At 37.7% G+C, this 26237-nt stretch overlaps 1 protein-coding gene across 5 annotated transcripts in view; it reads right to left on the minus strand.

Moving 5' to 3' along the window:
- LOC120453525 (disintegrin and metalloproteinase domain-containing protein 10) overlaps window positions 1-26237 on the minus strand; it is an 84536-nt gene that overhangs the window by 50909 nt on the left and 7390 nt on the right. For all 5 annotated transcript variants that reach the window (XR_005616547.2, XM_039638587.2, XM_039638511.2 and 2 more), the window contains exon 3: window positions 22588-22620. Coding sequence is in view for 4 of the 5 variants with exons in the window: in XM_039638587.2 (XP_039494521.1) it covers window positions 22588-22620 (33 nt within the window). In the remaining variant the exon portion in view is untranslated. The remainder of the gene's footprint in view (window positions 1-22587; window positions 22621-26237) is intronic.

The following is a 26237-nucleotide window of genomic DNA, read 5'->3' on the forward strand; positions in this document are numbered from 1 at the left end:
AGAGTGCGAATTTTGCAAAAATGTATGCTGGCATTTATCATTACCATTATCGTTATTCAGTTAGATAAGTTTAAAAAGTATATTGTTCAGAGAAGTAAACAATTTTGGCACCATTTTTATCTGACGAAAGCGATTAGCGCAAATAAACAATCCGCAGCTCGCAAATCACTTCGCTTTTTTAGCTCATACAAACAGCATGATAAGTCATCGTTACTTGAAGGGAACCGTATCTGTACTGAATCTTTTTGTATATTTTAATGACTCATTCAAATATCACTCAGCACGTTTTCACTGTTGTAAAACAATCATAAATTCGTTATCTAACGATAAAAATAAAAAAACAGAAATACAAATTCTCTTGATGATGATGCATGCGTCACATTAACTTTTGAATGCTTTTTGAAGATCTCCATCAGGTAGTCCTTTCTAGGTTTGAGTGTTAAAGCTTCTGCTTGCAAAAACAAAATTTCAATTAAATACATTCATAAATTTATGAAGGCAGCACAGTAACAAACGGCTCAGTTTGACCCAGCAAGCCCCAAAGCATTTTTCATAGTCAAAAGCAATGAATAACCTAGAAAAAGGGTTTGTGGTAGATGAATTCCTCACATCCTTCCATTTCACCCACTTATTTCAGCCATCCCGCCCAGGCACATGTGCAATTTTTCACATATGGCACATATGCAAATATCAATACTGTTGCCATTGCCATATATGTATGTATAAACCAGAAACTGGGTTATGCGCAAACTGAGAAATCCACTCTGAATATTTGTTATACCCAAATTTTGTAGCAATTCGTTGAGCTTTGTTGATCCGTAGTCCCTATATTTTCTATTTACAATACAACACAATACTGTATGAAATGTGTTTTTAAGCCTTCCTTTAAGTAAAGATACATATGTAAGCATCGTAACTATACGTCACAGTAAGATTTAATGCATGAAATAAATTTCAATTCATCTGCTTTCCCAAATATTTGTATGTTATTTTCTGCGCTAATCATTATCTCGACATGACACTAATCGTGTGTTTTAGGTTTAAAATTTAATCGAATAAATTACGGCGTATTTAAAAATTCACGTTATTAAATTTTAATGACATAAATGTCGTTTCATCGATAGCTTTATTTAAATAATAAATCAGGGAATTTACGCTGAATTTGAAAAAAGAAAAATAGCTCACTTCTGTATGTCGCTTTTTCTGTTTTCAATTTTCACAAGACACTCATTTCTAAATTGTTAATGAGTCTGTCAGCGTTTAGCAAGTTTCCAGTTGCCAGTGCCCGACTGAGCGTGTTAGCTAAGCCATGACAGCTAGACCCAAAACTCCGATTCGGTGCCATCATCCCGGTTTATATGGGGATTTTGTTCATACATAAATAAGGAATCCATTATCAAATGGCGTTGCTAATATAGCTACAGTGCCAGCAAAAACCACAGCAGCTGGGTAGCTGGGTAACCATGCCTATGACGATGGCAACGCCAACAAAAAGGCATAAAAACCATAGACAATGCGAGGAGCGCAGTACAAAAGTTGCGCCTGCCTTTTTCGCATTCAACTTACTTTGGAGTTGAAAAAAAAAAAAATAAAAAAATATACTTTATATATATATATGCATATTCGTACATACTTCTGATTTATAAGCACGCTCTTTTGCACACAAGCCCTGCACATTTATAATGAGCATATTGCCAAAGCAGAACTAAGGAATACAGCAAAGGAAATGAACACCAGAACTGCGATTGAACAGTGGGCTCAACATTGATTTATTATATATATACTATTATGTTATAATTTATTATTTATATTATGTATTATGTAATAAATACAAATACTGAATAAATGAGCTGATTTACTTTTTACGGTGGCTTAGGGAGCACTTTGCTCACTCTTGGTGAATGCCGGATTTTCGTGCCCACTGTAGGGAAAACAGTTCGAAACTTTTTCATTATGCTGATGGTTCTTCCTCCTGCCCGACTGCTCTATGTACCAGGTAACTTCCAGCCTGAGTACCCCCAAGAGTTTCAACAGGCAGGCACGGCCCAAAGCTGTCTAAAATTTGAAAAAAAAAAAAAAAATTAAAAGAAAAAAACTATAAACCGTAGTTGGGAATTGCCGTCGTCTGGAAGTTGGGAAACGGTTTGTGACGATGACGACAGCGCCGACACTAGCAATTAAAAATTTTTCACAAAAAGTTGCAGGCAGCCAGCGACGCCCACTTTTGGCACTGAATTTTGTGGCAGCAACACAGGAGCAGGGCAGCCACAAACTTATTAATTTAACAATTACAAAATAAATTGTGAGTGCGCCAATTAATTTGCGGTCGGTAAAGATACACACAAAAGAGGGTAAAAGCCGGGCACAATTCGGTAGGAAGATGAAAAAGTCGTCAGCATCATTAAGTGACATTTGTGTTACTTTCCATTGACGTTAATTGGTAAGGAGCTCGTCTGGAGTCTGGAGCCTGGAGTCTGGAGCCTGGAGCCTGGTGTAGGCCGGGTTTGCCTGGTTGCCAGGAAAAACATTTCAAAGAGGTTGGGAAAACTCCTATTAACTGAGAGTCTGCCATAATTGCTTTGATTGTTTGCCAAAAATGTCCAATAGACGTGAGGAGATGAGAGGAAAATGCTGGAAAATAGAAAGACAAGTGCCAAGTCTGCTTAGACTTTCAAAGACTCGCCAAAATTCCTTTTTCCCATTTTGTATGCCGTGAAATTCTGGGATAGAAAAGGCCAAAAAGTTCCTATTTTCTATTTTTATAGACATTAAACCCACCTTAAGCTTTAACTGACTTAACAAAGACAAAGAGTTAACATGACAGTACAGTGAATTTATTTACAGTTGACCCTTGGAATAATTTTACCATTCCGATCCAGGAGAAACTATCTGGCAAACAACAACAAAACCATTAACATGAAATTACAGGGAATAAATAAGGAAGATTCCTGTTTCGGGCTTTCTTGGGCTCGGAAGCTAGCCCAAATTTATAGGCAACATAAAATGGGAGCAGACAATGCCAATAACAATAAACGAAAATAAGGTTTATGACCGTGCTAAACACAGCGGCGAGCCGGAAAATGCCCAACAGAACTACAGATGAACAGATATAGATTATGGTTGATTTTTTGTCAACACCAAGGGTAGGGTAGTCTCGTTATAGAAACTGGCCTTTACCAATTGTACTCCGAACAAAATTGAGACCTTACAAGTCTGGGAAACATCATCTTCGTCATAAATGCCGTAATCATTTAAGCATCTTCTGACGAACCTTGAAGTGAGTTGCAAAAAATATCGCCGCTTTCAGAAAGGATACAATTATGAAAGGAAATTCCCTATAAAACAGAAAGAAGGGTAATTTTAGGAGCGTTTATTTGAATTACCCTTGCATTTATAACATACCACTATTATCAAGATTATTTAAGGAGCAGTTTAATTTTATTGCCGTAAAATCTTAAAGCCACCGTTATATTATTTTTTAAATGTACCCCCTTCAAGTGGCGCTTTTCAAAATGCCTGACAAGGTACACATGTCGAACAACATTGTGGAAATATTGTTGAAGAGAAGTGTTGCGAGAGATACACGCAATCAGGAGGGCACAGACTTCGGTGGTCTCTCAAAATGTGTAGCATACACTGGGGATATGTGATAAGCGGGTGGGTAGTGATGATGTGGTTTGTTGTCCTATTCGATTCGATTTGCGCCTCAGTATTATTTACGTTTCACTTGCTCAGTTATGGGATCGTCCTGCGTCATGGTCCTTCTCGTTTGCCGCTGGGTGCTGTCAAGATGATGTAGCACAATGTGCAGACTTCCAAGTTGTGCCCAAGGAGCTAGCTTGTCATGTTGCACGTAACGACATTTTGAATTAACGAAGCATGAGATTTGATTATATAAACTGCAACAAGATAACCGACAGCAACAACATCTACAATAGCAGCTGCCGCAATGACAACGCACCATGGACGCTAGCAAGTGCCCTTTAGAAGCCAACTTGCGAACTGATGTCGATGCAAACGCTTAGCTGGAACCTGTTCCAATCTGCAACACAGCCACCACATCCATGGTAATCCCCATAATCATCATTCTCGATTGCTGCACTGCTTTTCCGCTGTCTGCACTTGATACATTTCCCATGGCATGGACTTCTATATTCCAATCCCAAGGGTGCAAATGGGTGTTTATTATTGCGATTATAAACATAATAATGTTAAGAACCGGATGCGAAGGAGCACTGTTGTACTGTTCCTGGGTATATTTATTTAAAATCTAATCAATTTAAGCGGAGCAGCTTATAATTTAGAGACCGTTTATAGACTTTGCAAATATTTTCGAATTTTATCAGCTTTATCTGTTTTTATACATGCTTTACTTTATACTTTTATACTTCTTGCTTTAATGTGTACAATATATTCGATAAATATACTAGATTGATTAGTCAATCAATCCATGCACTTTTCTTGCAAAAATATATCAGCAATTCACATATACGGAGTAATGGGTATCTAATAGTCGAAACACTCTCTTATAGGGTTTTCAGTTGTTTTATATTTTTTTTATGTTTCATACACACTATGTATAATTTCAAAACTGAAGTAGATTATACAATTTAAAAATAACTTACAAGTGAAACGAGCTGCTCGTATGCTTTAATTGGTGATAATGAAGAACCTTATTTATAAATGTAATGCCAGAACGAGCAATAATTGAGATTCAGTTAGTTGGCCCACCTTGCACGCGAAGGCAAAACAATTCGTAAAACTCATTAACAAGTTGAATACATACGATTTTACATACGTTGTCTATGCTGAAGAACCCATTCCGGCAACCTTGTTTAAACCACTGCCATTGTAAGTTGCCGCTTGGATGATTTGGTTTTCGTTTTTAGCTGTAAGCTAATTTCGCAATCTCATTTGATTTGTATCGCAGATTAGTTTTGCTTGGCGGTTCCTCAGCATTAATTAAAGTCTCGACCTTGAGAAGCATATATTAAATTAGCCTAATTATGAAAGAAAACCACTACCTTTGATACTTGAACTTTTATTGATGTATATCCTTGGCGAATTCCCAATGTGTAGACCTGAACTTGAAACTTCTCCCCTACAAGGACATAGAAAGGCTAATTTTCTTTCATTTATTGTTTTGTCTAACTTGACATTTTAATGGTTGCTGATTGTCAATAAACACAAAACAAATATATATGTATTTACTGTGCGCTTTGCAATACCTAAAGGGCAGAGCCTTTTTGCCTATTGTGTTTTTACGGCTAAATTATGGGCGCATGATGACTTTTTTCGGCTTTACCAATTCCAGCGGAAGTTTTTATGGCTTTTATGGAGAAACGCTTTTTGTTCTTTTCTTGTTTCATCGGCTTTTCTGTTTTTGTTTCTACACATTTAATTTTTTTGCCCGAAAAATGCTTGTTTAAAAATTAATGGATATACTAATTACAGCAGCGTGAGTTTTTCACAAATAAATTTGCAATTCAGAATTAAAAAAAAATTATACATTACCAAATCCTGAATATACATATTATAATTTTAGACCGGATTTATTACAAAAAAAAAATCAATTAAATATGTATGTTTTTTGTTCTTATTAATAAAACAAACTACAACTCGCTTGAATGCACAACACTCACATAGCTCATTTGACTATGAAACCAACCAACCAACTTTGTTCAACTTCACACCCATTTTGCCCAGAACAGAGCCACAGTTAAAGTGCTCTGCGTGCTAATGAGAGATGTTAAATGAAACTCGGCCGTGCCATAATCAGGCTGGATTCCGGATTTTGGATTCTGGATTCTGGCTGGTTCTGGTTCCTCTTATTTTCGCGCTGCAGCTAAATTAATTGCATACAAATTATTTAACAGTAATAAACATAATAAAACAGGAGTGGGTGGATTCGGTGGCCGTTGTAATGCCAATGGCAACGACCAGGCCAGGCCAGCAAAAATGCATAATGAGCATTAAAATGCTTCGGGTAAACCCATGAAAGCAAATTGTAACTGCAATGGCACTGCCATGGCTCCCTTACACGTGTGTAACTCATACATATATAGTCCGGAATTATACAAAAACACACGTGCATAAATTACACTAGTCAAGGTAGCAAAAATGAGTTTTGCTTGCGTTGGGTTGGGCCACATTTTTACCGTGCACATTTTCCTGCTACTCACGTCCTATTTGCTTAAAATTCTAAACGAATCCTTTTCATTAGCAATGCAAATGGCAATAGAAGGGGTACATCGTAAAGAATATTGAATGCCCTCAAACCAAAATACATTTAATGAGCACTACGGATAGTGTGATGATATTCGTGAATAATTGGTTACTTGTTAAATGATTACAGAATAAAATAATTCAGTTTTAAGCCCGTAGGCAAAAAGTTCCCGAGCCCAACATTCCATGCAAGTAATTTTTGTTTCGTTCTCTTAGTTCTTCGCAAGCTGCTTTTACAATTTTATGCTGATATACCAATTTCCCTATGGTCTAAAATTGTTTTGCGTTTGCGCCTCAAAGTGTGGGACTAGTTGGCCGCACAAACATGGCCCAATGGCGCCATGGAAAATTCTCAGCTTGCTAAAAATTTGTGCATAAAAAAAGGCGAGTGGCAAAGGGAGTGAGAGCATGTAATAAAATGCAATTGCACTTTACACAAAAGTTCAACGCATTCAGTGAGCTATCCGGCATTAATCCAATCCTTCGCCCCCGTTTCAGTCCATCCTCAATCCATTTATCCTTCGCCCTCTGTCAGTCATATACAGATATACATACAAAACGCATACATCTACATACACATATAGTATTGCAAATGCAAACTCGAAATCAAAGAGCAAACTGCAAACGGACAAGCAAACTCGCAACTCAATGACGGAAGTTTGCATTTTCGCAACGAATTCATAATCATGCTGGATAACCCCCTCGACCAGCCACGCCTACACCGCCCATACCGCCCACACCCCTATATAGCACATAACCAAGCCTACGAAGCAAGAGGATTGGATGGCAGCTGAAAGCACAGTTTATCCTTTTTGATTTGCAGTCACTGACGTTTGGGGAGAACTCGGCCATGTTTTTTGGTCCCTGCTGTTCAACTGCGCTCCGCAGGCCGTAAATATTATTTCGTATCCAGCGAATAAAAATGCCATACACACGTACATGTGGAGATAGGTTACGAATTTACTGCAGAGTTTGCATGAAAAACTAATGAAAAATTGTGAATAAAAAGCAAATATGACAGCACCATCGGCCAGTTCCATTGGAAAGCGCCCACGACATAATAAAATACATATTTTAATTGAATTATGTGCTCCTTAAAGGGCTACAATTCTCATTCCTAACTATATCTAATATGCATAACTTGCCCATGTACTTTAAGCTAGTTGTACCATGCTCTCAAAAAACCATCTATAACAACAATATTTTTAAGGGCAGGCACAGCATAAAATATTAAATTTATACAATAAAATGTACAACTCACATTATAGCACGCTTAATCGCTGGCGGTACCTAGCCATTTATGTGCTCAAAGCGAACTGAAAATGAAATTATTTTAATTGACAAAAACGCAAAGCAAAGGAAATTGCAATTATCCTTGCAGGAAACTGCCCTGAAACACCCACATAAACACACACAGACATTATGAATGCCGTTGGGAAAGGTCAGGCAGGAAAATGAGAGGATGCCGAAGAGGCAAAGGTTCCCAACAGCTGCATATCTAAAGCACATGCACTCGCTGAAGGACCCCAGGGATTTCTGCATATTTTACACGGTCTGCCCACAGAAGAGCTGCTAACAATTTTACATCGTTATGTGCCAAATGCAACATTTAATTTTAAATTATAAAGGAAAACATGAAACGCTGCGGCAGAAAAGCCGAAGGTGCGGTTCGTTGGAAGGATGCTGGTTGGCGTTGGCGAGCACAAAAGCGATTATTTATGTGGCCATCGTTTGGAAAGGAGCAGGAGGAAATGGGGCATACCTCCTTAAACTGCCGGGACAAGAAAAATGTATATGTATATAAAAAATGGAACCAGTCATCCTTGTCTGCTGTTGTCCCTGTCGCTTCTGATAATAAAAGCAAACTTTACCTCGAGCAGCGAACTCCGTTTTTATGAAGTACATTTTCAGCGTTTGAAACCGAGCACTCACCTGTAAAGAGAAGACGAAAAATAAACATTACAATATATTTGATTATGGTTTATTATGCCATTGTCTGCTCTGTGCTCGGGACAGGGCAGCTAAACGCAAAATAAATTATTGAAATTGTGAAGAGAAAATCTTCCTAATCTTTTCGGGATTATGCTAAAAGCATAATGTGCTTTTGCGCCAAGAATTTTACATAAAACCAAGCAGATAAAGAGGTCCATAAAATAAATTTTCTAAAAATATTAGGTTTATATCTTTAACAATTTGAATTGGTATTGAAGCAGCAGGGAAATTTAAAAAACTAGTTATGATTGCGAAACCATGGCTGTACATTTCCCATTAGGTGCACACATTTTGCGGTCTCATCTTGCTGTTGATCTTAATACGTCCTACGCAAAATGTTGACATTTTCCAAAGACAATGCTCATGGAGGGACGGGCACTCAGATATAGCCACATTTTACTGGTACTTTGGTCTGTTTTACATTTTTTAATGGCATTTTATCAAATGCAATTAATCGTAATTGCCCGTTTATCCATATACAGCCCACATATGGCGGCCTAAAGGCAGCAAAAATACAGAAAAAAAGTAAAAGAAAAAGAAAGTAAAGTAGGCACACATCAACGCCCCCACAATACCCCCCATCCGCGAAATACTTGAACGTTTACTTCAAGTGCCACAGCGGAACAAGAACAAGGGAGTCGACTCTCGGCACATTAACATTTTAGAATTTCTTTATTTTTTCTCTGTTTTTTCTCCTTCTTGGCAACGTGACAAATGTATACGTAAAAAAAAAGAAATAAAACAGAGACATACAAAATTACACTTAAATGGGCGAGCAAAAGGAAGAAGGGGCGAACATGCACCGCGCACATACATCAAATTACACATGAAAAGCAAAAATTGTTGCATCCCACCCCCAAAGCGGGTAACCATCCAAACCTAACCACCTAACCACCCACCCACCAACCGAGTGGAGAATACTTTATGAGGTCAATTACCTGTCATTTGCATGACGGCATAGCCAGAACGAAGGAAGGAAAGAGAGGGATGGGGAGGAAACGGAAATGGAAGGTTGTAGTTGTACTTGTATTGGTATTCGTATTTGTATTTGTATCTGTATCTATGCATTTGGGGCCGAGTTTTGCCAGGGTGTCAGTTTCCATTGGATTGCAGGGGCGCTTTACATCTGAACTTTAAGCGAAGGTCATCGGTCTTGTCTCCTTTGCTCGCCTTTTACTTTTGATTTCGTTTTTCCCTTTGCACTTTGTTAGTTCTCTTTCGCCATCGCCATCGCCTTTTTGCCACTGGTCAAGGCAATGAACTCGATTAATTAGGGGCATTGACATAAGTTTACTCCGCACTGCATGCTAAGTTCAAATGTCAAGCTGCCAAATTAATAGCCAATCTGTTAACGATTTAAGTGGAACAGTATGTTGTCTTAGATTGGATTTATAGCAAGCAATTTCGGATAAGATAAAGTGCGAGTCGAGCTCTTTTTATTCGGCAACGACTATTCTCAAGCTCACAAATGTGAACTAATTTTTATTATTGTTTATTTGGTAATCAAATTTATATGTTATCAACCCTATGCTGAATGGTGAAATTCTTCAAGTTGTGCTCGTTATAAAAACACCACTTCCAATCGGTCAATTTCCGTGTCAGCAATGAAAACGCTGAGCTGATAAGAAATCCACAAAACCATTCATAAATACGCCATGAGCTGAGAGGCCAGCGATTGAATCAAGTGGGATCCCAAGGGTCCCAGTAGCTGAGCTACTGTGGAATACTGGCAACTGGATTTCAATTTAATCGGAAACTGCGGTGAATCCCACTTAAGTATCACAGTAGAACAGGGTATTTTGTGCGCAAATACAAATAATATAATTAGAGAGTCTTTTTTGGAGCAATATACACATTTTGACACTTTTTAAATAGATGTACACTAATTTGAAACAAAGAATACAATGTAATCCTTGCATTCCGTGTGATTATTTACATTTGTTTTAATTTCTTTATTTGCTCAGTAATTAATTATATATTATATATTGCTGCAAATATTAAATTATTGACTGTATTCCAAATTTGAATTAAACTTCCTTGGGCAAATAAGCATATATCCTATTGAAGTGCTGAGAGCTAGGATCCAAATTCATGTAACATAGCCAACGAAATGTATATAGATAGTTAAAGATAGATAGATATAAACTCTCAGTACAAGGGACAGCAGACAGAACTAATAAAAGTGCAAAGCACACAGTTTGAGCTGGGGGAAAATAGAACCGAAACAAAGGGCAAAAGCACTAAAATCAAATAAAAATGCGGAGAAGAGAAGAACACCGGACTCCTATAACGGATAGCCAAGAATGTGGAATTATCTTTTGAAAGCCGAGGGAGAGGGGCCGCAGTAGCACCTCGGAAAAGCAGCAGCTGGACAAATGGAACAGGGCTGAACATTTTGGTTGCACGTAGCAAAACCCATCACGCCAAGAACCCCATTCCGCCCAACCCCCAACCAGAACCCAACGCCCCAATCTCTGTGGGGTTGTTGTCAAGCAGCTGCTGCGGGAATTTGGATTTTGGTTCGCCGTTGCATTAACATGTTGAGCAGGTTGCTATGACCATAACGGAAGTCCACTGCCACCATCCCAGTGCAACCATTTTCAACGATGTACTGTGTTCCCAAAGTTATCTGAATGAATTCTGTAGATTATCCAAAGGAGCTTCCTTCGAAAATGTGATTGTAAGGAATAACTTATATTGTTACTTTTTTTTTTTAGGAATATTTGCATTCTAATATGTTCACTAAATTGAAGTTAAATATTTAAACTTCTTCAGGACATACAAAAACGAAATGCTTGGAAGGTATTTGAATGTACATTTAAAGTCTCAAGCAAATAATGTAGATAGGTGTTAATATTTAAAGAAATCATTCTACAGCTTTCCATTTGAAGCATATACATGAGCAAAATTCCTCTACATACACCACTACAAGTAACGGGTTTTGGATATTTAAATGGGTATAACGCCAACCAATAGTCTTCAGACCACAGTAAACAATGCACCCGTGGGTAATGGGTGATGGGATCTGGGCTGTGGGCTCAGGGCTGTGGGCTGTGGGCTGTGGGTGGCAGTTGGTGGAAGGGCGGAGGCCTTGGGCTGGATCGCTAATGCACACGCACAATGAACGTGCACAATGCACACTGCTGAATGCTGAATGCAGGATGCAGTTGCAGTTGCCGATGCCGTTGTGCTAGTTAATGAAATGCGGCATTCAACGGCCGACAAGACGTCGCCATTTGGTGCGTGTCGCCCCCAGCTGCTGCTTGTTTTCTGGGCAAGGGGCCAGGCCAGGCAATGCGAGGGGGGATTTTGGTTATGGTCACGTTTATATACGCAGGCATCCATCCCGCGTATGCCAATCAAAAGCAGGACTTCACCCAGAGGAATGGGTGTCGGTTCCGACAGTTACGAAGGACAACAACGGCGTTAACTAGTGCACACACAAAACACAGTGCGCGTTGTCGATAAAGTCAGAGTCAGAGTCAGAATCAGAGGCATAGTCACAGTCGTCGTCGTCAACAAAGGTCCTCCCCATGTCCTGCCACCTCTTTAGACCAGCGCTTTACCGTTAATTACCGGGTTGATGCAACATTCGGTTTAACGGTCAATGCTGTCCAAGTCACGTAACTTGCGAAATTGGATGTGGGTGCCTTGCCGTAGATATCCTGGTCGCTGGCTTCCCCCACGTTTCAATAATGAATAGTTTCAGAGCACAGCATTAAGGAATTCTGTGGCACATTTCACGATACAAATTCCATTATTATTGCTATGTGCGCCAAGGAGAATTGTATATAACATAAATAATATAACTAAATAACAAATTTAAGGGGAATACAAAGAAATATTTTCTACCATTCATAGTTCAGGCTAAAAAAAAAATAAATGAATGTAAACAAATATTTTTTACCATTCATAGTTCAGGCTGAACAAAATTAATATGAAATTTAAATATGTGGATTTGATTTTTAAATATTTTAATTATAAAACATGTGTGACCCCTTATACATTTATGAAGCCAAAATCATTAATAAAAATCAGAACAATTTAAGAAAAAAATATAATAATAACCTCAACGTTTTTTCAGAGCATAAATTTACGCAACTTTCACTTTTTCATATATGCCTATATACATATTTAGCTTTTTTGCTATTGTTTTTACAAGCCTTTGTATTTCAATCTTTTTTTTCTGGCACGTTTAACAAAAAATAATTATAATAATTGCATTTTGCCAGCACATGACGGCAAAATTACCCCTACCACGGATGCCAAGAGTCGAGTCGTGCGATGCCAAGTGTTGCACAAAAAAATACAAAAATGAAAACACAGACACACATGGCATGCAGATAATAAAGGAAACCCACAGATGCGTATTTGGGATCCAAAATATATGACAGTCATACGGGGCGGCGGGAAAATGGATGGCCAAGGAAAGGAAATGAGTTACGCTTAGCGCACACGTTAAGTTATGAAAATTATAAACAAATTAGCCACGCGGTCTGGATCATGATTATGCGGTGTGGCATTGTTGGCCCTGCATAAATTAGTGCCATCAAGTGCGCCAAGTTCGCAACACTTCAAAGTTACGAGAGTCACTACCCCGGCAAACTAACTATATGAACTACATATCTACACACCTCCCACACTAATTCACACCAACAAGCCGCAGCATCCAACCTAATTTGTAATCTGTGCCAAATCTGCTTGTAATATGTTTAAAATAATTGGAGCGATGGGCATTAACGGTGGCAGCAAAGCGTTATAATAGGGCTTATTAGGGTTACCCCGACAATGGGCGACAAGGGGCGTGGCAGCTGGCAGAAGGGAGTGGCTGGATCCACCATGGCAGCAGATTAGCATAACAAAAGTAAATGACGACTGCTAAATGTGTCAGTTCTACGAAGCGACATCGCTGCAAGGAACCTTAGAAATGAAGTTGGGGCGAAAATAAACTAAAGTGACAGGATATAATTCAATTGAAAGATTCAGTGTTTAAGGGATATTATCTGGATTTAAGAGATATTTTAAGAAACGGTTATATCAAAAAATGTTCCCGAACGCAAGGGATCAACACCAAATATCCATTCTACCAACTTATCAACAAATGAAATGTATTTTTCTTTAATACGTTGCGTATTTTATTGTATCTTAGTTGTGAATCATTGCGCATTTTGTTTGTTCAATGTCATTTAAATTCAAGACATATTTCTTCATATCCTTGCCACAAAACTACCGATTCATTAGACATTCAACAAATGTGTGCTACTCACAAAACATTGTGATATATTTCAACAGCTTAAAATGTCGTGCTAGCTAAATCCGCAGCTCGAATTTATGAATTTTATGCGTGTTTATCAGCATAACATGCCGCTGGGCTCGGCTCAGAGTTTCGCAGTTCTCCCAATGGGAGAAGGCAGAACCCCACCAATTCCCCAGAGCGAATTCAAAACACAAAAGCTCAATGGACATGTAGCCCTGTCGAGATAACATACACAACCCAGGCAGTCAGCCAGTCAGCCATTCAGCCAGTGGTCTCCAGTCAGCCAGTCGCATAGATACAACAGAAATTGCGACATGTATACATGGGAAACAAATGAAATTCTCGAAACAGTAGTAGAAGCTCAAAAGCGAAACGCAACGAAACTTAGCCAAACGAGGCGTGAAAATCGTCAACAAATCATACAAAAAAACCAAGAAAGAAATGCCAACTCGACAGTAAGTTACCCTTTTTTATTGGAGAAATTTAAGAATGTTTTAGTGGAATAATTCTAAGTATGAATTGTATGACAGCAAATCCATTAAAAATAATCAAACATAAATTGCTCAAAATGTAATATACCCGCTTTGCCCAAGGGTAATGGGTATAAAAAGCGCAACAAGAAAATTCTGTGTGCAGAACACACACGCTCACATATGCAAATCAAGCAAAACGGCAGAGGGGAGAGGGTGGTAAATGGGTGGCAGGGGGAATGGGTGTTGCGCTGGGGATGGGGAACGGTGACGAGAAATGATTCATGGCTCTGTTTATCAACAAACACGTTTCACGAGGCGCTCTCAGCTGCTAAGGAAGCCAAATGGGCACATGACAATAAATAAGCCAAAGTCAAGTCTGCTCTCCGTTTTAGTTGTAGTTGTGTTGGCAGAAAAACTTGGCGAGCGGCGAGAGGGAGAGGGGAAGGGGAGGGGCAGGGTGGCAGTGGGGTAGAAGGACTTTGGGGTGGGGCCTTGGAGCGGGAAATTCGGCCGACAAACATAAACAAGTGCATGGAACTTGACACATGTTTCAAATGCCATTTTGTTGTGCCTTGCATGCAGACCCCTGCTGAACACAAGAGGTTTGCTCGAAAAGTTAAGAAACTGTTCTCAAAAATAATTTATAATATACAAACATTGAATATATGCAGGTGGTAACTTCCACAATCGCTCTTTGTAATAATTGCATATTTGTTGAATTGCTGACTAAGCAGTGTTTGAAAAAACCAAACGCCCAGTACTTTTTCTTCCATCCTCGTATGTAGATATACATAAATGGGTTGCATAAATGTATGTATCGGGATGCATAGTTGGGGAGGCGCTAATCAAAAGCAGCTGGCGATGGCGATATATAACAAACATGGAGGAAAACTGAAGCCTTCTCCTGCTGCGCTGGAGTGTGTTTAGGGTGGACCAAGTGAAATTTGAAAAATACAGGCTAACAATTATTGAAATCTTCACTAATCTTCATTGTACTAAACAACTTTTTCATATTCTCGGTAATGCAAAACTACGTTTGAAATACAACTTGTTTCAAGGTTCAACAGCTTTAACCCAGTAGATAATAATGCAACACACATCCATTATTTCATTATGCAAATAAGTTACCTGCAGTTACCAGCAACTTTCCACACGCTGGCAGACGGAAAACACATTTCGGCGAAAACTTTTTCAAGTTCAAATGTAGTTTGGTTCATCCCAATCGTGATGATGGTGCACATGTGTGCATTTGACACTCGCTTTTGGCCTCCTCAGTGTTTATGACTCATTTGGGCAAACGAGTTCTCCTACACACTCCCGCTTCCCGCTCCTCGCCCTTTTGCCCAACAAAATGCGAACAACACTGGAGCAGAGCTGTCGCAGTTGGGAGCCCGATGAACCGATGGAGTCGGAGGAGTCTTTGTGTTAGTTTCAAGTAATTTATATGAATTTTATATGCAATTGCATCAATCTCAATTATATTGTGCCCTCGAGTCCTGCCTACCCCATGTTGCAGTATGTGTGTGACATGCAATATTAATTAAGGTTTTTATTTTGGTAAATGCTTTGAACCAAGGCACACTTCAGGAAGTTTTACTCAACTCGGGCGGCTTTTGGGCTTGGTTGTTGTTCTTGACGTCACTAACCAAAGATATCGGTTCATAAATCTGCTTGTTTCTGCTGCAGTCCATGGGTTCAACGTCCGAAGCAAATTATAAAATCAATTTAAAGGACAATTTCGAAGCAGGAAAAGTGCCTGTAAGTAGTTTTCCCTTGAAATACAGCCAGCATCTCAAAGTCATAAAAAGGTTAAGATGCTTATCCCTATCAATGTCTGGAATGGCAGTCAGTAAATTCATCAATTAAAAAGAGCCATGAGTGGATAAGGCATTCAATGGAGCGCAGTGGCGGACAGATTGAGCGACGTCAGAAAGAAACGACAAGAAAAATCAATTTAAATGATTACAAATTGAAGGAGACAAATAGTCGGACCGACGTCGAGCAAAGACAACGACTTTAAGCTACAAGACATGCCAGATATTTACCCAGAATGTACTGAGAACAATTGATATAAACTGTAACGGGAAAAGTTGGATTTATGGCAAATATAAAATAGATGGAGATGTCGTCAGTTTAAATTGGAAAAGACATTTTTTAAGGGTCAAGAAATGTTTAATTTCTAGTTAACTTAAATTTATTCAATTAACCTGCAAAATTTTTTTTTTAAAGAAAATACCCTCCGTGTAATTGCTTTTGCAATCGTAAAATATGGTGTTATAAAACGCACCCGAACAGAAAATAATGCGCCACGTAAACAAGTTTTAATTTTTACTGGCTCGTCAGCCATCATCACCAGGAGCAGAAACGACAAAACAAGAGAAACCTTCACAGTCCAATCCCTCGAAACCCACTTTCAATCGCAACCCCAGTTGGAAATCCGACAACTACTCCCCCAAACACAAAGTGCACTAACTGACTGACTGAGTCAGCTTCTTCGACAGGCACTTCATCTTTATTTCATGTTTCAGACTTAATTTCTTTTCTTTCGTTTTCTTTTTTTTTTTTTGGGGGACCCAACAATTTCAATTCTGTGTCGCATGCCTGCTCGTTTGCGCCGAGAGAATTGTGGAATTGGAAATCCTCAGCTCCTCTCCACATCTGACACTTTGGATATATCCTGAAGCTAAAGCCGAAGCTGAAGCTGGAGCTGAAGCTGAAGGCTGAGCCGGTAGTATTCCACTGCCATTCTATTCTGTTGTGGACGACAACAGAAAATTTCACTGAGATGCGCTTCAATACTTTTTCGCTTTTCCCAAGCTTCTTTGCACAGCAATATTGCCTTTTTTCAGTTTCAAGTTTCCACACTTTGCTTTTTTATTCAGTTTTGTTTGTTTCGTTCAGCTTTGACTGAATAAACAATGTGGAACGGCGGTCCTGAATAATAGATTTTTTAGCTTTTGATTGTATTTGGTGGCCATATATACATACATACGTATGTATATATGTGTATATATATATTTCGCAACCCCAAAAATGGAAAAATCATCAACTGCATCCGTCGACGGCTTAAAAATTAAATTGTTCAAAACACAAATTGAAATTGCCAAGGCGGCATTAACGTGACTTTTGTGGGTGTTTTATTTCCCTTTTTATTTGTTTTTCCCTGCGCGTTTTATTGGCTTTTCGCAGGCAATGCTGAAAAATTGGCTGATTGAAAAGAATTGTGGGGTTGAAGGAAAATCAACGAAAACAAAGTTAAAATTAGAGCTCTGTAAATGTTTGATACGGGAAAATTGAAAAAAGTTTGATGCTAAGATGCCAAACCAGTGGAATTTAAAATTCCTTTAAATGAATAAATATCGGGAATTACGAAAAAATTACAGCAAAAACGCGATAACTGGCTCGTATATCAGTTGAAAGCGGTAATTCCCTTCATCAGATTGCCTAATCCGCTGTTTTTAGCTAATTGGGTTTATCTCCGTTGAGTTTGATTAAGTCCACAGCCCTCGATTGTAATTTATCGATCTTTTGAATCGAAACTTTCTGTCCGGGGTTAATAACATGCGGCATAGCACAATGAACACGGCGAATGCTCCAACGAACCGAAAACAGAAAGAAAAAACGAGGGGGAGCTACAGATTGCAAAATGGACAGCAATGAACGCAAAAACAAGTGGACGATGAAATTGTAAAAATAAAACTGAACACAAAAAAAGAATTACTGTTCCCCCCCTTGCAGGAGAAATGCAGCCGCTGTTGAAAAATATATAAACCGAAAATATTGTGAATTCGTAATATTGCAAAATCCTTTTACAAAGATTACTCCTTTTCTTTCTCGAAATTGTAAACAAATTGTAAGCCTTTACAAAATACAAAATGCTGATCCATTTCTGATACATAAAACATTATTACCTTCACTAAAAATCATTTAAAGCCATGGATGAGAAAGATATGGATATTAAATATGCCCCTAGTAATGTTTTCTCCATTTATGCATTTTAAAGTATGAGGCAGTTTATTTGAATCCCCATCTCAACTTTAGTTTTTCTCTTGTTTGAAGAGGCAGCTTCTATATAGGCCGTTGTTCATTAAAGATGCGTTAGCTTATACCCCCTTCCAGTCGAGACGCCCCCTGTCTGGTGGCCATTATTTATATCGAGCATCTCATACATAAGTCTGCGATTTTCCTTTGATAATTAAGTTGTGTACATTAGTTCGCTTGCGTGTTTGCGACCCACTGCGTGAGCTATACATAAATACATTCTTTTTCCGTCCTTTTTTACACACTTGCGGAGGCGAAGTCCTGCAGCATAATGCTTCTATTAGCCAGCTCGTGTCTGATAACTGAGTTATTCGTGGGTGGGTCATGTGGACCACCCCTTGGCACTGCCAACATCCTAATTACCCGGCGTAAAAACGTTTGCTGGCCCTCTGCGTGTGTCTTTGATTAGCGCTGGGTAATGAGTTTTCAGATTGTCCCAGAAAAAATGTCTGGTTGGTTACTTGCTGGAATGGGTGTGTAGGTATTTGTGGTGAAAGTGCGTAGGCTAATCATGAATATCTATAATATTCCCTATATCATGATTTTGTTGGTTCATTTTGTAACTCATTAAAAGGGAAAGCAATTGTGGTTGTTTATATGAGAGTACTTAACTATAAATATATGCATAAAAGACACAATATTCTACTAATACTTTGTGTTAGCAAAGAGTCCGCCATAAAAAAGAAAATACGGCATTGGCACTGATAAGCTAACAAAGCGCCTCATAAATGACAAAATCAATATGAAAACGTGGCATGCAATAAAACGCAATTTTAACAAAACCGATAAATGGCAAGGGCAGAACAACTGAATGGACTGTTGCAGCCAAACCAGACATTTAAGCCTCACATTTGGTAATCAATGTTCTCAATGCCCTACAAGGCCATTCAATAGGAGCCGGCAGCTCAGAGCGCAAAATGGAATGAAAATCCAGTTGGCCAACAAAAAGGGGTTCCGTGGCTCAGAAAGGAGTAAGCTACTCGTAAAAAAGGATGGGCCAGACTTGGCTGCAAGGATGAACAATAAAATAAAGTTGATTAAATCCCCGGCGACAAAGTTTATTAGCGAAAATGCCGGCAGCGGATTTGGGTGATCCGATTTAAAATATGCACAGCCCTATCTATGTACAAATAATGTACATTTTTCAACTAAGTACGTATTGCTATGAAGACAGTGGTTTATCCGCGGTTTTTTGCCAAACATTTGACAGGAAATGGCAGCAAAAACAACTTTTCAGGAATTTTAAAATGAAAATGTTTTTGTCTTTGAAAAAATTATACTTCGTATTAAATAAATAATTAATTCACTATAAGCATTGTTTCAAGAGAGAGCTTTATAGTTTTTAGTTTTTCAGTGTAATCAGGAGCGGAATGCAAACATATCGCTGAGCTACTCAGCTCCCAGTTCGCGACTTCCTGTCTGAAAACACAACGGATATGAATATACCCTAAAGCCATCAGACAGAGTAAATGAGCGTGTATTGAAGATAAAACTGGCTGCAGAGCGAATACGAATACCGAAAGAGGGAAATTCTGGGGGATATTAGAGAATGGCAGCACTCAAACTGCAGCTAGAGCACAAAAACAAACAAAACATGGCTAAATAGCAGGATGGCCATGGGAACTGGGGAGTTATCCCATTCTCGACAGGATCTACCAGCCTGCCACCACTTCGCATTTAGCTCAAACTCCAGAAATGTCTGCTCTGTCTCTGATACGGGCAAATCTGTTTGCAAAAAAGGAATGGGGGAAAAATTAAAAAAAAAAAAAGCAAAAAATTGCAAGTGCACAATACCCGGCAACAGAAAGTTTTCAAGCACAATGTTTGCAGCTCTTTAGTTCGTTGAGGATTGAGGATTGCAATCTGCTTCACAGCAAGGAAAGCTGGTGAAAATGCTTTGAACAACGGAAATTAAACCGCTCCAGCGATTATTGTTATGCTGCTTAGGATCAAGAAATTATCATGCAAATATCGAGGGAATTAACAAGCTTGTTAACAAATTCTCTTAGTAACTGTTTTCAATATGGCTTACTCTACAGTGGATAGTTATATATCTTGTGATAAGGTGGTAGTTTACACCTTCAAGTTTGTATATATAGTATATAAAGTTTATATTACGAAACAAACTTCCCACATGTCACTTTATTTATTTCACTTTCCGTGAGAGCAGCGGAGCGCAAACTAATCAGTCGGTCAACCTTTTCGTTTGCATATTTTTCCTTTCATGTAACCCTATCATCTGCATAGCCTTTTTTCAAACTATCTTGTCCCTTGATGTATGTTTTTTTTTGCCCATCCGGTAGTGCAATCAACTCTTCATACTTCCCTTATTTTCCTGCCCGTTGAAAAACTGCATAACTCCAGATTCAACCGCGAACCGGGGAAGATACTTGGCACACAGGCTATGGAGAAAAAAGTAAAATAAAAAAAAAAGTCCAAAGCTGTTGCACACACTCTCTTGAATATTGTGTCGATTGCGTGGGCGTAACCGGGGGGAAATGCTATTAACTGGTCATACCCCACGGAATAGCACTGTTTTTTTCCGCTTTTTTATGACCCCTCGCTCCAAGGCACATGGATATATGCGCCAGCAATTCCCATTCCCAACACCAATTCGATTTCTTTACTCTGTTGCCTAGTTGTTGTCTAGAAGCCGCCACATAATCGTATCAGCGGATTTGTAATATGAAGCGGAAGAAATGGACTATAGTTTAATGCCGGCAGACTGATTTTAATGACGTGTATCTTCTTTACAGTTCAGTGATAAATGCACATGGTCAAGAAGACATATAAAACCAGGTGACGAAAAAAATACCAGCCATTTTAATTAGGCAGTTAGAATTCAACGCAAATAAAAAGAAATCCACAACGAAACAATTGACAATTTTGCTGATCGCAATTTATATCATTCCAAAACATATTAAAACCAAATGAATGCAATGAGTATGATACAATGTTCATTTTGCAACGTAGTTTTAGCGCTAAAAAGATTTGGCAAATCAAATTTAATTAAAATAAGTTCGAATTTTATTGGACAAAAATTCGCACATTTAAGTCAATTTACAAAAAAAAGAGGATTAAAAAATAAAAAGGTAGAGCTCCTGGAGTTGGGAAAATGTTTGCCGATTTATTTAATTTTAATATACACAAAAATTCAGACAGGCAATCATACACCGCCACTTTTATATTTAACATATAAAATTAAATTAATATAAATTAGAATAAAAATTAAACAATAATATGCACATTTACCTGTCCATTTTGAATTCATCTACCGCCGACAAAAAATTCTTAAAAATAAATTAAAGCTTTTGCGGCGCAACATAAAAATAAAAAAGAGTTGGGGAAAAGTTTGCTGATTTAACCAATTTTAAAAAACACACAAGCTCAGACAGGCAAACAGACAGAAGGCAGACACAAAAGCCATTCCATTGACCGCAGCGGAAAAAACAACACTGCCGGAAAAAGAAGGAGTTTTCCGGGGTCCAGAGTTCGGGATTCGGGATTCGGAAAGAGGTCTGCAGCATTCGCAAACCGGCGACCACGCTCCCTTGGCGTTGGCCAAGTAAAAACTCATCAAACTATATTTTCAATAAATAATGACAATCGAGAGGGCGGGGGCGCTTCAAAATGGCCGCCATTTTCCACCCAAATGCGCCGCAGCTTCATTGATTTTATGCCATTTGGCCAGGAACCACAACCGCTACAAGCATAAAATTGAATCATAAAAAATCGAACAGCGACGTATATATATTTTATATATATTTAATACATGTGTGCCACGCCTTGTCGAGTGACCCAAACATTTGCATGAGCGGGAAAAACAAAACAGAATAAAAGGCACTACTTTTACAGCTCTTTGCATTTTTTCTTTTTGCCCGTCACTCAACTGACAAGTCAACAGCGATGCAACCTGCAAAAGGGAAGGCTGAGGAGCAAAAAGGTGACAAAGGTGGAGAAATGGTTGGAAAACGTGAACGAGTTGAGGAAAAGCCCGGAGTTTCGAGTGGGTTGGCTCGTAAGAGTGGGGCAGCCTAAACGAATTCTAGAGCTACTCGACGTCGGGCATTTTTCCAACTACTCTTTTTTTCTACTTCCTTTGCCACCACATATTATAAATTGCCCCACGGAGAGCCGTGCCGAAGTGCCGGCGTGTGAATGGGCCAAATGTGCGGGCATCTAAGGAAAAAAAAAATTATTGAGTTGAAACTAAGGGAGTTGCAAGCACTTTTGGCTTTTCCGATTCAGCATTTAGCAGTCTCTGATCGCCAAAAATTAATTAATGACGAAACCGCAACAGACTAACGGTTTAAAATCAATACATAAGCTATTAGTGTATTGTACACAAATATAAATACATTTCAAACCACAATTTGCATAAATTCATTTTTAGATAAAATCGGCTTCCGAGACCAAATTCAAATAAATAAAATATTTCGAAAATTGACCTACTACGACCACTCAACTGAACTTCAATTTTACCCAAGTAGCTGAAAATTGTACAATTGTATCGGGTTTCTAGCACATTGAAAATACATTATTATATGTATTTTATTATCCAGTTCATCACCTATCAATTTAACTTATACGAAAGCTTACCTCTTTTAACTCCAGAAATATCTTTTGCGTAACCTGCAAGTAAAAGGAAACATTTTCAATTTTAGTTCATAAGTTAAATTGGTTTTCCCTGGAATTTATATTCGTTACTCGTAGAGTAAAAAGAGATACTAGACTCGTTTTCGAACCTTTTAAGTATATATAATTTTCAATTTTAAAAAGTTTTTCGGTAACAAATTTTTTTTTCCAATTTATATCGATACATTTTTACACAACATTTTTATATTTCACACTAAGTAAGCGGCATTCGACGGTTTTGTTTTAAGTCTATCCTCAAAGATTTTGGTCTTTGAGCAATACACAAAACCTGACAAGCAGCAAGGAATCTCCCCCATTCAGGTCCTTTTTTCTTTTATTAAAAGGGGGTAACTTGCAGTACAAAAACACGCCAAAGTATTCAAATTAAAACACACTTTAGCAAGCAGAGTGCAGCTTTTCGGTGATGGAAAGAAAAGTAAGACGAAAACGCAAAATGTTTCCTTCCTGACATTCCGACAAGCCAACGAGAACAATACTTGGTAAAGGTCAAATTGTATACCATCCAACAAAGCTGCTGTCATTCTGAACCAAAACTTACCAAAAATATTTTGATCGTCAGGTAAATGCACTTTCATGCACAAGTAAATTTTCGCGGATAGGTTTTTTGTAACAATTATTTTCATTTGGCTGTCAATGTTTTATATCCACCGTAAAATGTGGTTTTGTTTCTATTCTTATTCGCTGACACGTAAAATTAATGCTTAACAAAATGAAAAAATTTTCTACGAAGTGATAACAAAAAAATTTAATTATGTTATTCATGTTAACCATGGCATATAAATATGGGTATGCAGACAAAATAATTTAATTTTCTGATTATTAAGTGAAGTACAAAATATAACATAAAAAGAACATTATATTAGATATTATCCAAAAGTCATAGATGTAATTTTTAAGTAGCCGTTGAATTAAAAGTCAAACTTTTATTTCAATGCATTAAAATCTATGTTTTTTAATCCAGTCTAAACTAATAAATAATTTCAAAACGATTGTTCTTCTAAGTGTGCCACAACTTTAATTGACAGCATTTTATGTACAGTCAATTTATGGGGTTAATTTTTGGGGGTGGTTTTTTGGTGGTGCTGCATAGGTAAGTTGTTTCTAAAGGGTTGCATTTTACTAATATATTGCATTTGATTAATAGACTTAGTTCAATTTCTCAATTCCACTTGATGTTCTCATGTGAACTTACTTTTTAATAATTGTATAAAGGTTAAATAGCATTTCTCATTAATTTTCTTGTATATACATGTGTAATGTGCTTCTAAACATCGATCTCAATGTCAAATATGATAATGAAATACACTCTTTCAGGAAACGTCACTCAGATTGTTACACATTCATTTTAGTTTCCATCAACCATGGCAACCTAGCTCAAAGAAGCTGGGTCCGCAAAAATCGAATTTTTGAAATTTGAAAGGTGGAATCGTTTGCCCATCGTTTGCCCATGTTTGCCCACCAATTAGTTTTTTTTGCCCACGTCCAGTTTTCAAGATATGAAATTTCGAAAATTTTCGAAAATTTTCGAACTTCAAAAAGTTGAGTTTTTTGAATTTTTTTTTTTTAAATCGCAATAACTTCGTTTGCCCACGTTTGCCCACCCTTTAGAATTTTGAAAAAACGTTTAGTTTAGAAAATATAAGCACTTAAGGAATTAAGCATTTTCCATACCTCAAAACTAAAAATTTTCAAACAAAATCGTTTGCCCACCCTCTAAAAATGCTTTTTATCGTTTGCCCACCCTTTAAAAATTGTTTTTTTCGTTTGCCCACCCTTAAAAAAAAATAAAAACGTTTGCCCACCTCTTAAAACTAAATATTTTTAAACAAAATCGTTTGCCCACCCCCTAAAATTGCTTTTTATCGTTTGCCCATCCTTTAAAAATTGTTTTTTTCGTTTGCCCACCCTTAAAAAAAAATAAAAACGTTTGCCCACCTCTTAAAACTAAATATTTTTAAACAAAATCGTTTGCCCACCCCCTAAAATTGCTTTTTATCGTTTGCCCACCCTTTAAAAATTGTTTTTTTCGTTTGCCCACCCTTAAAAAAAAATAAAAACGTTTGCCCACCTCTTAAAACTAAATATTTTTAAACAAAATCGTTTGCCCACCCCCTAAAATTGCTTTTTATCGTTTGCCCACCCTTTAAAAATTGTTTTTTTCGTTTGCCCACCCTTAAAAAAAAATAAAAACGTTTGCCCACCTCTTAAAACTAAATATTTTTAAACAAAATCGTTTGCCCACCCCCTAAAATTGCTTTTTATCGCATAAAATTGGATTCTTAAAACAATTTACCTAAGAAATTAACCCTTTGTCACAGGTGCGCTGCCACCTCCATCGACATAAGCAAAACGACGCTGCCATCAGTTTTCATACTTGCATCTCATAATTTACGCGGAAATCTTTCTCTATCTCTTTCTTACTCCCAAAAAACTGTCAAAGGCCAGAGGTGTTGTTGCATATAACCAACATATACATATAAAAAAACACACATACACATTTTCGGTTCTCCTATCTGCACTGAAAAAATCAAGTTGAAAAAAAATGAAAATACATAGTTTTAATGCTTTTGAAAACTCCAAATTATGTTGGATAACAATATGGTAAAGCAAACACAATTGTTTTTATTTTTTTCTGTGTTGTATGTATGTTAACCAATTTGCTAGCAACGAAACATACGACTGATTTTTAGCTATGTAGCTTTTCAGTCGGACACCGAAGTAACTGTTAAGCATATGAAATTGTTGTTGCTCAGCATAAGGAACTAGTGAAGCATAAGGAGAATACACCATAATGTTTTTGTAATATGTACGTATGTATGTATTGTCAATGCGGCAAGTACCACGTGTGCGTGTGAATTGGCGCCACAGCTTACTGAAAGTAATTTTTAATTGAAAATATTTTTTTTTAAGGGTGGGCAAACGAAAAAAACAATTTTTAAAGGGTGGGCAAACGATAAAAAGCAATTTTAGGGGGTGGGCAAACGATTTTGTTTAAAAATATTTAGTTTTAAGAGGTGGGCAAACGTTTTTATTTTTTTTAAGGGTGGGCAAACGAAAAAAACAATTTTTAAAGGGTGGGCAAACGATAAAAAGCAATTTTAGGGGTGGGCAAACGATTTTGTTTAAAAATATTTAGTTTTAAGAGGTGGGCAAACGTTTTTATTTTTTTTTAAGGGTGGGCAAACGAAAAAAACAATTTTTAAAGGGTGGGCAAACGATAAAAAGCAATTTTAGGGGGTGGGCAAACGATTTTGTTTAAAAATATTTAGTTTTAAGAGGTGGGCAAACGTTTTTATTTTTTTTAAGGGTGGGCAAACGAAAAAAACAATTTTTAAAGGGTGGGCAAACGATAAAAAGCAATTTTAGGGGGTGGGCAAACGATTTTGTTTAAAAATATTTAGTTTTAAGAGGTGGGCAAACGTTTTTATTTTTTTTAAGGGTGGGCAAACGAAAAAAACAATTTTTAAAGGGTGGGCAAACGATAAAAAGCAATTTTAGGGGGTGGGCAAACGATTTTGTTTAAAAATATTTAGTTTTAAGAGGTGGGCAAACGTTTTTATTTTTTTTTAAGGGTGGGCAAACGAAAAAAACAA

This window comes from Drosophila santomea, chromosome 2L, assembly GCF_016746245.2.
Source record: "Drosophila santomea strain STO CAGO 1482 chromosome 2L, Prin_Dsan_1.1, whole genome shotgun sequence".
In the NCBI taxonomy this organism is placed as follows: Eukaryota; Metazoa; Arthropoda; class Insecta; order Diptera; family Drosophilidae; genus Drosophila; species Drosophila santomea.